General features: G+C 39.9%; 2 protein-coding genes across 4 annotated transcripts in view; one reads left to right on the plus strand and one right to left on the minus strand.

The window, feature by feature from the left end:
* Positions 1-9,908, plus strand: part of GPR146 (G protein-coupled receptor 146) — a 48,988-nt gene extending 39,080 nt beyond the window's left edge. The window contains exons 1-2 of one of the 2 annotated variants that reach the window (XM_064390120.1): positions 2,309-2,576; positions 5,287-9,908. In XM_064390120.1, coding sequence (XP_064246190.1) covers positions 5,331-6,335 — 1,005 coding nt within the window. In that variant the 5' untranslated portion in view covers positions 2,309-2,576; positions 5,287-5,330 and the 3' untranslated portion in view covers positions 6,336-9,908. Of the gene's footprint in view, positions 1-2,308; positions 2,577-5,286 lie in introns of those variants that run through there. The other variant, XM_064390119.1, reaches the window with a different exon arrangement.
* Positions 1-16,475, minus strand: part of C15H7orf50 (chromosome 15 C7orf50 homolog) — a 122,882-nt gene that overhangs the window by 72,499 nt on the left and 33,908 nt on the right. The window lies entirely within an intron of this gene.

Consider the following 16,475-nt stretch of genomic DNA (forward strand, 5'->3'; position numbering starts at 1 on the left):
TTTAGTTTTACTTTTCTGTATATCCAGCCTAGAAGTCATTTGCTAATCCCTATGGTATGTATATAAGCTAGTAAGCCTAAAGAAATGTCATGTTACCCAGACTGAGAGGGAACAGCAATGTGACACTTCACTCTCCAGCACTTGAGAATTCAGTGTGTTCCCCTTGATATATAACTAATTGTAGGTTTCTAATTTTCCAAAAATATTGATCATCCATTATTTAAAGTTTTAAGAATTAATCCGTGAGTAATATTCAGCATGTCCCTTTCAAAAAGCACTTTTCAAACCCTGATGAGGAGTTGACAGTCTACCAAGTCATAGTTTATATAGACATACAGCACTTCTGGCCACAATTTTTAGTTTGATCAGTCTAGATCTGAAGCAAATCTGTGCTGCCCAGCAAAGCTCTGTGTAGGGCCCAGCCTTCCCCTAGGCAGCAGCAGGTTTCAGTCTGCAGGATTTGAGATCCTGTGGGAACTCAAGAGGACGTGACAGAGGTACAAGTGTTTGGCATGTTTAGAGACTTACCTTGTTGGCAACAGCTTTATTAGCTATGGATTTTACCAGCTATTAGTTCATAATGATACCACAGCTTGTGAAAACACACTGAGAGGACAGAAAAATCAGGTAAGAGCTACGTCACAGACAGATGATAATAGAGCAAGTAGACAAACCATGTGCTGTATAAACAGAAAAATCTGCAGAGAAAAGAGACAGTGCTGCAGCTGGATGAAGGGCTGGTTTTTAAGTCAAATAAAATAATCTGAGCGTAGAATGGTCACGCTTCTAACTCTTACCCAACCTGCTCTGCAACTTAGTGCTGCATTATGAATGGAAATGCCTGAAAAAGCCTGACTGCAGCTATGGACTCTATAATACAACTGAGCAGAACTTCATTTTTTTCTCATTATTTAGAGTTCATTTTATGGCTCTTTTCTAAATAATCTTTGCCATCAAGTGCTGTCAACTTCTTGTGCTGTGTTGCAAGAACTTTTTTTTTTTAAGTACTTCATGGACATTGTTATCAAAATAAAACTGCCTTCAGCTTTAATGGAGTGTAAGGGCATTGGCTTTTGGCCAAGTATGAGCACTCTAAAAGTGCTTCTACATGAATACCTTTCCTACTTTGCTGTTTCCCTGGTGAATTTAGGATGATTAAAGTCATTCTAATGTTCTGAAGCGCCAAAAACATGATGCCAGAGTTTGTAACATGGAGTTATCCACAGCACACACACAATTCTGTCTGTGGACTATCTATCAAACAGGAATGGGGGAATTTTCTGCTTTTGGGAGCTGCAGTGGTTTTACAGTATTTGTAATGAACATTTAAATACAAGCTGTGGTCAGATAGAGTAACTCAAGACAAATGGGATGAGTGTTTTTAGACTTCACAGAACACTCAGAGTTGGAAGGGACCCACAAGGATCTAGTCCAAGTGTTAAGCCCATATGGAGATCAAACCCACAACGTTGGTGTTAGCATCGTGCTCTAAACAACTGAGCTAATCTCAGATTTAGTGTTTTTCCGGTATTTATTTCATCTACAGCTGCTTATTTTTCCAGTAAGGGATGCTACATTGGTGTTTATTTGCTGTGGAATAAAGCTTCAGAATTTCTAAATATAAGACAAATTATTTTGAAAAAGGCAGCTCTCTGTTTTGGTTGGTGGTATCAGTTGGAAACATACTTCAAAGGTAGTCCCTTTTCATTAGTCTGAGGAGTTTCCATATAAACAACCACAGGAAAAAATTCATTATGGGATAAATTATCAATCTGCAGTCCAAAAGCTCTTTCAAGAAGTGATCCATTTGAAAGTTGTGGAAAATATAAACATTCTCATCCATTAACTGCAAGTGACTTGCAAATATCCTTGAGATTAATCAACTTTTTTTAAAAAGGAAGCAGAATGGACTCATAACACCATCACAAAATGAGGATTATGTTGTAGCATCTTTTCACAACATCGAAACAATCTCCAAATTCAAAGCAAATGCTCAGAAACTTTTCTTCCTACCTTGTTTTAAAAGCTGGCTTATGTATGCCAGCACCACAAGCACCTGTGCACTTTGTAGTACGGGAATTTTTAAATAGTGATTGTTCAGGATATATGGCCTATGAAAATGAAACCTCAAAGCTACATATTCTCATCCCGAGTTCAAAATAAAACCCACGCTCTTGAGTGAAGGCTGCTGGCTGCACTTGCAGGGGATGGCACGGGCTCTGCAGCACCGATGACAAAACCATAACAAACCTGCACGCCCATGGATTTTAAGCAGTAAATCCGAAACCCAGGGAACTACAAAGCGAGCTGGATCCAACAGCTCCGAGCACAACCTCTCACTTCTTGAAACTGGCTGTAAACAGGGGAAGGGAGGGGCCAGGCGCCTGCCAAGCCAAGCAGAAACTTGTGAGTAACTTAGCGAGGCAAAACAAGTGCAGCGCAGGCAGCGGCTCCCAGCGCGGAGCCGGGGCTCGCCGGGCCAGCACCATGACCCCCGGGAGAGCCACGCCGGGGCCTGCCGGCCGGCTCGGAGCCTGGGCACGGCGGCTGGGGGCAGCGGCACTCGGGAATTAAAGGTGAGAGGCTGCGGAGCGCGGCGGGCGGGACGCGCCGTGCCGTGCCGTGCCGTGCCCGGCCGGCGGGGGCTGCGGCCAGCGCCATCCCGGGCTGAGCACGGCGGAGCCGGGCAGCGCTGGGGCCCACGGAGCCGGGCACTGTAAACAAGAGGCTGCTGCAGGCTGCACTTATGCAACAGAGGCGAGCTGGGGCTGCAGGGAGCGCGGGGAAGGGGCCAGCGCGGGCCGGGCGAGCCGCGCTGCCGGGCGGTCACTGCGAGAAAGCCGGACACGGCACCGCCGCCCTGGGGACGGCAAAAGGCACGGGAAAGGGAGGGAATGCTGAGCCTCCCTCGGCCGGGAGGGAACGCTGAGCCGGGCCTGCACAGCGAACAGGTTCAGTGCCTTCGCTGCTAAGTCAGCGTGCAGCACGGGGGATTTCGGCTTCAGCCGCAGAAATGCCTCCCTCACCTGGGAACTTGGAAGTCATCAAGATTTTTTTTTTTTTTTCCCCGGGGAAATGTTTTAATTTTGGGGTTTGGTTTTGCTCATTTTAGAGGTAAATGTCACTTTCCTAAGTTTAACAGAATGAATCGCCTGGCATTTCTATCATTAAAACAGAATTGTCGTGTTTAACCGCACTTGGAGGATGTAAAGAAAGAATAAGGGTAATGACTAAAACCATTTGTGAAACCAGACATCCCCCTGCTCTGTAAAATACAAAGCCTGGTAGCAAAGACTGTTGATCTTCTGAGACAATATACAGGCAAGTTATTCAGTCGCTGATGTAATTCAGTCTGGAGTAATCAAAGCTACATGCTTAGGGATAAACCTACATAATGGAATTACGTGATTGTACCCATGCCTGTGCTTAGTCACCTCTGCACTCACCAGAATGCATATATTTGCAATATCTAGTTCCAGTCTGCTGCTTGGCTTGAATCGAGTCATAACAGTTCAATGAGATGTAGTTTTGGTTCCCTTCAACTGCGAAAAAAACAGCTTTTCTTTTTCTTTCTTAAAATCCTAAACCAACAGATGCTTCCTGAAAACAAATGGGTTGTTCTCGGTGCACAGAAATAGAATGAGGATAGAAAGACAACATAAAGATATGATGTGGTCCACTCAACACAACAGTATAGCTGAAGAAGTGATGTGAGAAAATGAACCAAAAAAAGTCAAGTTTTCTCTTAAGGGTGAAAACAGCCTTTGAAAACAACAGAACTCCTGGTGCTGCCACATAAGCCACTTCTCTGAGGAAATCCAACATGGGACAGTGGAATAAGAATTTGCTTGCCCAGCTAAAATTACTGTATTTTTAGCCTGATTTTTGGCTCAGCTTATGTTATTTAGAAGAAAAATGTACACAAAACAACCGCAGTGGGAAATAAAACATGGAAGTTGACACAATTTTGGGACAAATTTTGTACTACGGCTGAAGAGTCAAAGGATTAGCACCAGGGAGATGCAGTCACGTACCCGTATGCTCACAGACCCCACACAGTATAATTTAGCCATCTGGTTCATGGAGTACAGCAGGTTGTCTAGTAGCATTCATTTTCATTGCACAATGTTTATTGTGGATTGATTAAATCTTGCTCTCCCTCTGGAAAGAATCCAGGTATGTGTACTTATACTTTGCTATAGGTGCTGACAGAGGAGCACACAAAACCACAGGAGTATGTGACAGGCAGAGTACGTGACAAGGGAAATCACCTGCTGCAGCAGCTCTGCACTGCCATCAGAAACAGCCACGACTTTAAGGCTCTGCCTGTTTCGAGTTGTACTTCAGAGATTATTTCTCGTTCCTGCATTTTGGAAAGCGACTTTACACAACTGCTTTGAAGTTCACTTGGTTTCAGTTGAAATGCTATCTCTACTGACGATAAAGCAAAGATGGCTGGGCCACTACTGCTGATAGTAGCATACTTTTTAAAGAATTCGAGCTATTTTGAGAGGAAATGATAGCCGATTCTTGCCTTTTGGAAAGTCAGCCTGCCCTGATATTAGGTTCCCTGGACTACAGAGGTCCATTGTTTTTATTTGAAATGAAATGGTTGTAAGGTTGTAAGTCTGAATACAAACTGACCTACTTCAAAAAAACCAAAAAAAACCAACAAAACCCACAACAAAACCCCCCCTGCACCTCACTTCCCAGTATCCTCTAGTCTTTGTCAGTTTTATCAGTGATCCAATACACATCCACCATACTGCCTTGGATTGTGCCTTCTAAGAAACATTTTTTAAGGTAAAGCTTATTTAAGATGTTAGGAGATCTCTATTTCCCATCATACTGTGAAGATTTGTGCTCCAGTTTATATCCTTCCACTCTTCAGTAGTTACTGTTATGTATTTTCAGTATTTTCAGTTACCCTTATGTATCTTCAGTAGTTACCCTTATGTATTTTTAGCTATATACAAGGTACTGTTTGACAATATTAAAAAAATTGCATTAGTATTCATATATACATCAGTACTTAAATGATAGTTTACAATTTACTTCTGTTGAGTGTCCTGTATCAACTAATTTGCCACTAGTTTCATTTAAATCAAAACTGCAGAACATGTATTAGTCTAATGAAATTTTGAATAACTGTTTACTTTCTTCTAGGCTAACATCAGTTATGTGATGCATATAATCTTGAAGTTCAAAATGTTTTCTTCACAGTACTTCCCATTTAATTTCCAATGTAATATTTTAACAACACTTTCATTATTTCTCTCTCTACAGAAAAGCTGGTAACCAGCAAAGAAGACACAAAAGCTAAAATCACTATGTGGAGCTGTGAAGCCTTAATCAACAGCACTGAGAACAGTGAGGACCAGCATCTCTGCCATGACTTCGACCTTGTGCTTTCCATCTTTTCCCTTCTCTACCTCATCATATGTTTCCCAATTGGCCTTTGTTACAATGGCCTGCTGGTCCTAGTTAACCTCTACAACAAAGCTACTATGACTATGCCAGATGTTTACTTTGTCAACATTGCCATTGCCGGCCTCATCATCAACACTCTGGCGCCAATGTACCTGCTGGGTCTTGCCAATACAAAATGGGCCATCTGGAATTCCAGCAATGAAGTTTATATTACCTTCCTTATTTTATTCAACGTCTCATCCTTAGTTACCATGTACTCTACCACGCTGCTCAGTCTGGACTACTACATCGAACGTGCCCTGCCCAGGACTTACATGTCCAGTGTGTACAACACCAAACACGTCTGCGGGTTCATCTGGGGCGGGGCCATGCTCACAAGCTTTTCATCTCTCCTGTTCTACGTTTGCAACCACGTGTCCACCAAAATAATCGAGTGTTCCAAGATGCAGAACCAGGAAGCAGCAGATGCCATCATGGTGTTCATCGGGTACGTTGTTCCCGCCGTCGCCGTTCTCTACGCGCTGACGCTGATCCTGCGGATACGCAAGGAGGCCACGCCACTGGATCAGGACACTGGGCGCTTGGATCCATCCGTGCACAGGCTTCTGATTGCCACCGTCTGCACACAGTTCACCCTGTGGACACCCTATTACATTATTCTCTTGGTAAACACGTTTACTAACCTACGAGGAAGAATTCCAGATGTAAATTCCATTCAAATATTACACTTCGCTACAATTTTGTCAAAATTCCTGGCTTTCTCCAGCAGCTTTGTCATGCCTCTGCTCTACAGATACATTAACAAAAACTTTCCCAACAAATTACGACGTTTGCTTAAAAAGATACACTGTGGGAACCAGGGGTGTTCTCATGAGCGCACAGTGGTCCAGCAGGTCATGACATAGGTGTGACACAACCCCTGGTGCTCAGTGCTGGGACCGTGATGCTGCTGTGTTGGCACTCAGAGACATGAGAGTCCCAACCAAGAGGCTGGAAGGAGCTTCCATTGCAGTTGAATGCAACAGTCTTAATTTTCCAGTAGTTGTTTGCTGAAGTGGTGTGAGCTCTGGCCTGTGTGCTGCATTACCTGTGACATCGGATACCTTCAGTGCACTGAACTGCTGACAGAGGGTAAACTCTGTTTTCATGGCTCTGATCTTCCTGACTGAAGAAATCACTAAGCAGTTTATTGAAGTCTTGACTGAAGAAACAGCACCTTGTATCTTGTATAGGAAAAGGTATTACCTTGTTTTCTGTACAAAGAAGTGATAGTGCTATCCTTGATGAAGTAAATAGCGTTTTTCAATGAAGATTATATAGTTGATCTTTACTCAAGATCATATTATCCAATTATACATGTCCAAATAGTAAATGTTAATTATAAATTAAATTATTTAATTTCTTTCTCCATCATTGATTCCCCTCTAAAAGGAGCCTAATTTACTTTTTTCAGAAATTGTTTTCTCACACAAACTAACCTGTTTTAACATTTATGGCAAACTGATTTTTCTTTTAGCTACAACAAATAACAAAAATGTGTTTTAATTTTCCAGTGCTTTGTTTGTATCCTAAAACATTTCAGGAATTCAGAAATATTTATTAACTAATTCTGACGGAACTCAGAGATGTTTGTTCCACATACTAAAATGAAGGACACAGTGGTTTACAAAGTTAAAACAGAATTTAACTAGCAAAGATTGTCTAGCTAAGTGTTATGGTCCACATATGTTCATGTAACAAGAGTAATTATCTTAAAAAATAAATATGTTTATGATTAACATTTTGTATTTTCAAGGGATATGTTTGCAACAAATAAATTAAACTCTCTTTAATCTAGGACATCACTGGAGGTTTGGAAACCATATAAAATTCCTCAATACAGGAATCCCAGACAGCATCAGCTCTTTGCTGACCTCTCAAAAAAGCCTTCCATTGGGATTCTTGGATACACAGTAAAGAATTTTACTGATTATATGAAATACATGAGAAACAGACATGCTGCAGAAAGCACATAAACAGCTGCAACAACAAGCTACAAAGCACTGACTCAAAAACTACCTGTTCTTGTGCTACTGTTAATGACAGGAGGGGACAGGAAGGGGGTGCAAGTGGAGCTGATATTCTCCCACTGCTGTGGGGCCCCGAGACATTTTTGTCACTTGATACATGCTACAGCATCATTTTATTGCTTAATCTGTCACAGCACAACTCAAATTCCACATGACATCATTACAAAAATGTGACTTTTCAAGCTTCTGGTATAGAAAAAAACATGGAGCAAGACCAGAACTGAACCTTTCCCACTGCTTAGAGCACAATCTAGTCTGATAACTGGTCCTAGTCTGTCAGCAGAGACACATACTGAAGTTCTATGTGAAAAGAACTTTCTGAGGAACAGACCTTTCAAATCTTTTTCCATCAAGCAATTTCTTCCCTTAGTCATCTTTGCTTATCTTCTTTACATGCAACCATCTCTAAGTTATCAACATCCTGGTGTAAGACTTTCCATTAATCTTTACTTTTTTAAGAGCTTTTCATATTTTATTGAATATTTTTAACCCTTAAAGCCTACAGAGTAAATAATCTATTTCTGTGGTGTTTTCAGTTTTAGCCTGTTGATGAAAACCATGTTAAGGACTGAAGCTGTTCCTTATTGCTGTGTCCAACTCACTCATTTAGTTCTCTCTGCTGACATGATACTGGCTGCTTTCTTGGTTTTGCCCACCTTGACAGATTTTCTATGAATTTCTACACATCTTGAGCACTCAAGCTCCCTTCCACACAGAAATGCTTAAGAACAAAATCTTTCCTTGCAACTGTCAAGCAAGCAGACTCCTTCCCATCTGAGGAAAATTAGGTTTCTTAATGCACCACATGAAATCTCTCATGTAGAATCTGATAAAGAAATTCTTTGCCATTATGCAGGAGGAGTTCCAGCAGGGAGGAACTGGCTTATCTGGTGTGAATAGAGGCTTTCAGAACTGGGACACTGCCAGAACAGTGCAGCTGAGCAGGCAACTCTAAGTGCAATTTCAACTTCCATGTTGCTTCCTTACTTCCATTTCCTCCTTCTCTTAAGACATCTTCTTCTCTGTCTCTAAAAGAACTGCTGCCTTTATTTCTGTTCCTTTCTCTCAGTGCTAAATTCTCAGTTTCAGATCATGGCTCTTGTGTCATTTCTCTTTATCGTTTTTCACTTCTCTGCACAATTTATTTAACTTTCACTTCTCTCCCACCCCTGCTTGTCTTGCACACCTGGTACCATTCATACTCATGTTTACTTCATCACACTGACTCCTTTATGATGATCCAAACCTTACTCAGTGATTCAGCGTTACAAATTTATGTAGTAAAATGGAAGCTGCTATTTAAGAGATATAGAAAGACAGATTTTATGGAACTTACCTGTGGGGTATCCAATCTGATTTTTTCCTAATCATTTTTACTGCAACAGAGCTACAGATGTTTGTCTGTATCCTTGATAAACACTAAATGTGATGGCAATCATAGATACAAAAACTTGGATAATTTAATGAACAAGACTGCTATCCACTCAACCTCTTAGAAAAGTTAATTTGATTTATTAGTTGCCTCAAAGAAACTGTGCTGTGGATCTGCCTTGCTGCTGTTCTCCTAAGGGAATTCTGAAATTAATTGGAGCATCCCAAAAAGAGAGAGTATTTATATAAAGAACAGTAGAGGAGCAAATGCAGTAAAATACTTAAGGAAATACAAGGTATCATAAATTAGGAAGTACTTTTATGGACAAATGTTTAATACACAAAGTTCTCAAGAATGGGGCCTTTCTATTTCAAATACCTGAAGGTTTCTGGTGACTGTAAATAGGGGCTTATCTATTACACATTAAAATAGATATGAATAAAAATACTGTATATATGCAAGATAAAAATCAGCCTACTGATGTAAAAAGAATCTGCAAAGATTTTATTAAATTATTTCTAAAAGTGTATCATTTAAATGTAAACCTCTGAACAGGAAGGTGTACTGTATTCTTCTGTATGTATATAATGTGTACTAGAAAGTAAGCACTAGTTAAGTGCCATTATTAACAGTGTTATTTTCTCACAAAATTAAACTTAATATTTGAATTGATTTATGGCTTACAGCCCTCTTGCTGAACCGCTAATTAAGTCAAATCAATGAACTAACAAAAATGTCATGCTCTGCTTCTGAGTTATTAACACAGCTGGCTCAAGACAGGTCCTTGCTGACCAACTTACTAGAGGTCCTAGTTTCAAAAGTTTACATTTCAGAATCAAATTTTGTTGGTCTCTGAAGATTTAATTTCAGTTAATGAAAGAAGGTGATCAGCCACTAGAAAATTCCTGGTTCCATTACAATGAAGAGATGTGGACTCCAATATCATGTCAAAATACTACAGAAATGGACTGTCTGGAAAGTTTCATAAAGGAAGTATGGACTCATAATACATTCTCAATAAAAAATGTTCAAGTGTACATGGTCAATAAAATGTGTGATTTTTTTTATTCGATTTCTTGATAAAAACCTGTTGTAGACAAAGTTAAACCTATGTGGCTTCACTGAATCAAAACATAACAAATTGCATGAGTTGCATGTGAAATTTCCAGGCCTTAATTTGACATTATTAAAATCTCATTTTCCATCAGCATGAAGTTGGCTGGGAATGAAAGGTGAAAGGCACATACCCCGCCTGACTTTTTTCAGAATAAAGAATCCTGCAATTAATGAGGCAGAGTAACAGTGCACCTGGAGATCAATGCAAACATTGGCCACATCCTGACAACTTCCTTTCCTTTGTGCTGCCACAATCAGCTTCCTGCAGAAATTCTCTTGGTTCTCAGAATAACATAATAAAACAACCCACACCTCTGGCATCCCAAAGAAAACACAGCTTTTAAGAATCTAAGATACCTTGTAACACATTCATTGCAGTAACCACTGCATGTAGCCAAAAGATTACTCCCCGTGGATCAGTTCGTTTACATATATGAAAATATTTTCTTGGCTATGCTTTCAAAATTATTCACTTGTTCCCTTTTGGTGTTCTATGAAGTATAGGAAGACAGTAGTAACAGCAAACTCTATTTGAAATTACAGAAATGGTAAACTCTTTTCAAAAACTCTCAGTCCACTTCTAAGCCACTTGTAAGTTTTAAGTCTCAGTCAGAAATAAATGAAAATGGCAACCGTCAGAGTGGAAGTTGCAATATTCCACCATTTAATCAGTCTAGTGTCTGACAGGATCCCCTCACTTCCACACTGTGCTTTAAAGGGTGTTTTCTTGAAGAGGAGAGCCAGCATCTCTAAACAAGTACAGAGCAGTGATTTCTGATCCTTCATTCCACAGAGCTTTTGGACACAACCAACAAAAAGGCTGCTTCTCAGCTGGATTAGTAAAACCCCTCACATACAACACAGACTGAAGCATTTTCAGTGAGAACAGTTAGTTAATAAGCAGCAAGTTCACAAAGGTTTTTTAAGCATGAAAAACTACATAAATGCAAATAAAAAGAGCTGATCAGGTACAACAAAGTCAAGACGTTTACACCACTACAAACCAGGGTGACGTGGCACCTGAATCTGCCATTACCCGTCAATACAGAGACATCACAGAAGTCAACTACATTTTGGAGCACTCAAAAAAATGCTCAACTACTATATAATAGGATAATATTTTCCCAAGGTTGTGAAGAAAATACAACACTGCTACCACAAACCTCAGAAGGAAGTAACACCTTTTTTTTCCTTGTTTAAAACTAAGATTCAATTAAATTGGTTTTGTGCTGTGGGTATGTGCATCAGCAATGCCCCATTTATCACTGCTTAATAAAAATGAAAGCAGCCCAGTGTCTGGGCTGGACACACCTCATGAGCTTCACTGCAGCAGCACAGGACTGGTGAGACCCAAGAAAAGCAGAACCTGCCCAAGTGCCACTCTCAGTTCCACTGTTTGCTGAGGACTCAGAGAGGAATTGATTCTTGCCTAAGTTTCTGCAGCTGTGAAGTGCTCAACGCACTGATGAATCCTAAACATCTGCTCCTAAATTAATTTCTGTAGTCTCTTAATTAGCAAAAACTTGTGTATTTCTTGAGTATCTTGTGCAATACTTTTTCCAAGTGAAAGCAATCTAGTGGTACGAACCCAGCTGTGCAGACTGCCATGGCAACAAATCTGAAGAGTGAAGTGTTTCCTCTGTGAATTCCTTAAGTTTTCCATTATATATCAAAACACTTTGACATATGCTGACTACATTCTTTTTCCATCAGGAGAGCAGAGGATCTATTATCTCCTTTGTCATCCCACTTTCTTCCCACCAAGTCCTTCCCTTACCTTGAAATGCCATGTGATTTCCTTATATTCCTTCCTTCTAAAGAACTGGCACTTTTAATTACATCTGCAAGAATTGTCAAAAACATTCACAGTCTGAAGCAGGCAGATTTTCCATATTACTACAAGTATGGTAGTAAAATATGTTAAAACACAGAATTATCATCAGAGCATTTATGAATTAAGTATAAAAACATACAAAACCCCCTTTCTATTAAAAGTTCTTTAAAGCAAGATTTATAACCAGAACTGAATCCCTTTTATCCAGTTTCAAAAGTACTTGCACGCTTTCCCCCCTTTTCTTAAATACCATTATCCCAGAGGTGCTGCCACTGGCACTGATGGGCTCACCCTTGGCCAGTGGCAGGTCCACCTTGGGGTCTGCTGGAATTAGATCTGTTGGACATGGACAAGTTTCTGGCAGCTTCTCCCAGAGGCCACCCCGGTAGCTCCTCCCTAGCTCTGCTATCCAAACCCAGTACAATTACTGATTACAAACTGAATTGAAAAGCCTAATTTTAGCCCCCCCTCCCCCCAATTTGCAAATTTAAGCTAAAATTGATCTTGAAATCAGTAGAATTTCTGTACTGTTTCTTATTACCAAAATCTCTAAAAGGTCATTTTGAAATGAATTCTGGAATTGGTTTATCAAAGCTGTTTTAGAAACTCCATCTGGTGGTCACTGGCAGAATGTTCTTGCAGTAGTTCCCAAGAGCAGTAAGATCAGTAAGATCAGTAAAATCAGTTAGATTTAAATTAATCTTTAGGGAGAAAAAAAAATCAGTCCCAGTTTCTGGTAGAACACAGATTTGTACAGCTGGTCCTGCCTGCAGGCAGTGAGGGTATTGCAACAAGTATTTAGAGGAAACAAAATTGTCCTCAACTTGGACAACCAACTGTTGCTGAGAAGAAAAGGCAGGTAAGAGATAATTCTGCTGCAAGAAACCAATCTCAACAATGGTTAATTTTGGTTTTGAACCTAATAGAAGGATATTTAACCAGGCTCCTAGGTCTGACTATTCGCAAAGAAGTAAGATTTATTAAAAAGCACATGTTCCTTGTATTGTTTCATGAAACATCTGTTAGTAGTCATTGTGGTTGACAAGATGCTCAAAGACCAAAGGAAGTGCCATTCCCATTCAGCTCCAGAGCACTGTAATTCTTTCTAATTAAGTATGGTTTCACTAGTTCACAGTGAAATAGATTTCTAAATTAATTAAGAGAGAAGTCTGATATTTTTCAGGTCCAGCCTATGTGCAATTAAATAACCATTTTAGCACCTGCAGTGCTATGCAGAGACCAGCTCTCTTACTGAAACTTGCTATTAGAAAAGCTTTTTCCCACCCTTTAGTAGAATATTACTGTGAAATACAGGCAATTTTTGAGCTCTTGTAGCTGAGTTACACAGATGATTTACCTGTATTGAGGAATTTATTTTGAGATTGATAGATAGTAATGTTTCTACATTACTGTACAGCAATAATAATAAAACACTGTTTATAAAACAACTTACATTACAAACAGTGCTCAAATAAGCCAATAATAAAACCACTAATAGTGAACCACAGGCATGGAACCCTGAGATGTGAAGGCAGCAATCACACAGCACCAAGCATGGCTGTTCTAGGAAAAAAGGAAGAAATGTTGATTTACAACCAGCCTCTGAAGTGCAGATAACCATTAATAACCAGTGCTTATGGATAAACATCAGCAGCCTGGGCTTCTTAACCCCATCCAAGCAGAGAGAGTAAGACCATCAAATTTTACAAATCCACATAACTCCGCGTACCTTATAAATAAGCATAAGCATCTGAATTCCATTTTAAAAACCACACTTAGAAAAATCCCTTCCTAAACCAAACATGCAGGGAATATAATACAATAAAGCCATGTGAGGTTCTTTTGTTCTAAAATGAACCCATAAACAAGATCCCTTTAACTTTGTTCCAACTAGCAATTCTTGGTTCTCTGTACAACTTCCCTCACGTTTGGGGGTTTGGTGGGTTTGGATTTTTTGGAGGAGGGATGTCCTTTTTAGTGTCAAAGGCCTAATGTTCTACAATGTTTTAATCACGGACACCAATTTGCTTGCTGTCAAGTAAGAGTAAACATATATAAAATTAACAGCAAGGTTTTTCACAAGAACAGTTTTACATTGTGACTGGTAACTGTGCATCAATGTAGCAAAAGCCTTCGAACAGACATTCCTCTCAAAAATTAGGCGTTTTTTTCCCCCCAGGAATTTTGAGGTATTGCATTAATATAAGTGATTTTAATGTCTTAAAATGCCACAAAGAAAAGCTTCCAATATTTAAGCTCAGACAAACAGAGTCAAAGCAATCTTTGACTAACACAGTGGCTTATACCCCACACTCGAGATATTTTTTTCTTACACAACAACAATAGAGGAAAAATTAAGGTGGAAATACATGACAGTTGATGAAAAACATCTTCAAAACAAAATTGCAGTGTATTGCCTGATTCAAAATTCCAGGAACAAAGCAACTGCTTTTCATCATAATACACTGGGGTATAGGCAATAACAGTCATTTAATATTCCAAAACAATCCTATCATTCTACAAAAGGGATAGTTTTCTTAATAATATTACATCCAAAAGGCAAGAAAAGATACATTAACTGAGAGAAGAAGACAAGAGTGTGGTCTGACAATAAACTTTGGGCTCCTCATGCAGGATTAGCTCCCAAACAATAATCAGTACTCCAGAGAATCCAGTCCAGTCCTTGGAGTAACTGCAGGCTGCTGCAGCCTCTGTCCAGGATGGATCTGTGATCACCCTGTGGCTGGCTGATGCAGCACCAAGCAAACAGGAGCTCTAATGCTCAGCTGAGCACTGCAGCTCTTTGTTGAACAGCTGATCAGGACTGCTCAGAAGGAAGATGAGCTAGACAGGATCACCATCTCCACAATACTTGACTGGATGGATCTGCCTGAAGCCAGAGAATAAAAAGACTGAGATCTCCAGGGCTGCAGCATCTCACAAGCCAGAAGCACTGAACAGTGTTTGTCACACAAGATGAAGAAGTTTCTCTCATCTGGCACACACAGAAAGAGCCTTCACTTCAAATTAAGCCTACTGTCAGGGATTTGTGCTCTGCTAAACACATCAGTAATATGGGTCAATTAAGAGAAATTATTGGTGTTAGTAAAAAAAAAGTAATTCACATCTGCTTTCTTTATAGCAACATCTGTCACTCAGTAGTGGAGATATTTATTTTATCATATGAACAAATTATTTTTGAACAATGTTCAAAAATAAACCGGAGTTTTGCCCACCACAGCACACTATAGGTAACCACTATATAGTGGCTGTACACGTTTTCAGCCAATCCCTTAATATTGCCACAGCATCTCACAACTATTACACTTCTGTAACTTCACCTTTCCTCCCTCCATCCTATCCAGAACATCACACATCAACCTTTTCCACTGACAGCAAGTAAATTAATATATGCTAAGAAATTACACCAAAAAAATCATAAATCCATTAATCACTAATAAAACTAATTATGACATTATGCATCAATCCTAAACACAATCACTTAACCAGTTTCTGGAGCTTTATGAAACCTTTATACAACTGAGCACTAGTCTGCTTGCCACTATTCTCATATGACTGTACCCTGTGATCATTTAAGCAAATTAAACAAACTGGTTTATTATTTTTTTCTAAGGAAAGATGCAGCTAGTCACTCAACAGCAATATTTTGCTTTTCTTTTACTAACACATTAACTGTGACAGTAACAGCACAGCAAGCTGCTGCTGAAACTCCACCTGGGAGCTTTTAACATACCTCAAAATTTCTTTTGTTTCTGTAGATGAGGCACAATTGCAGCTATCGAGATGGGAATCAGCTAAGTCTAAACAGAATAAAGAATATAGTTGGGAAACTTTTATTTTCTAACCTCTATTTCTCCTCTGGCTTTCCATTTATTCCATCACCTTGGAAGAATGGATTTGTCAGTAGCTGAGATGCTCCACCTGTAAAAAGTGATGCTTTCTGATGTGTGAGTCTCAAGCTGTGTACAATTCTGAAATTGTGTTGTGCTATGTGCACCTGATTCCAAGTAGGAAAACATGTTCTTGCTCCCTAAACACTACTGAAAATGATGTTTAATACAGGTTTCAGACAAAGTATGAACTAATGCCTGTAAAGGTGAATCCATTTTAAAGATGGGAGCTTTCTCTTTGATTACATTTCCAAGATGGGAGGTGTAAGAAATAGCTTGTCTCTTTTCCCTTTTCCGGTTCTATTTATACAATTTTGTCTTAGTGGATAAGTTCCCTTGGAGCTCTGCTTACCCAGCCCGTGCACTGTCAGAGCCGAGGTTACTGAGTAACAGGAAATGTGGCCCCAGCTCTGCTGTGTCAGGGCTTATCTCCCTGCACGGAGTGACTCCTTGCTCACCGACTGCTCATTAACTCAGAGTCACCGAAACCTTTGTCAAGAGCGCTTTGAATATTCCTTACTTTCGTGCAGTCATTGATTTGCCTCTCTTTTACTAATAAACACCAAGGGCACAGCCAGATATGCCTGTGTACACCCACCCAAGGCAAATTCAGAAAGATATAAACCCCCAGCAGTTTGCTCCTGGCCCTCAGCCAATAAATAATTTTAGTTTCCCCTCCACCCTGCCCTCAGCAGAGCCTAGGGTTATCAATAATGGGCCTATTTAAAGCACTTCAGTGGAAA

This window comes from Passer domesticus, chromosome 15, assembly GCF_036417665.1.
Source record: "Passer domesticus isolate bPasDom1 chromosome 15, bPasDom1.hap1, whole genome shotgun sequence".
Taxonomy (NCBI): Eukaryota; Metazoa; Chordata; class Aves; order Passeriformes; family Passeridae; genus Passer; species Passer domesticus.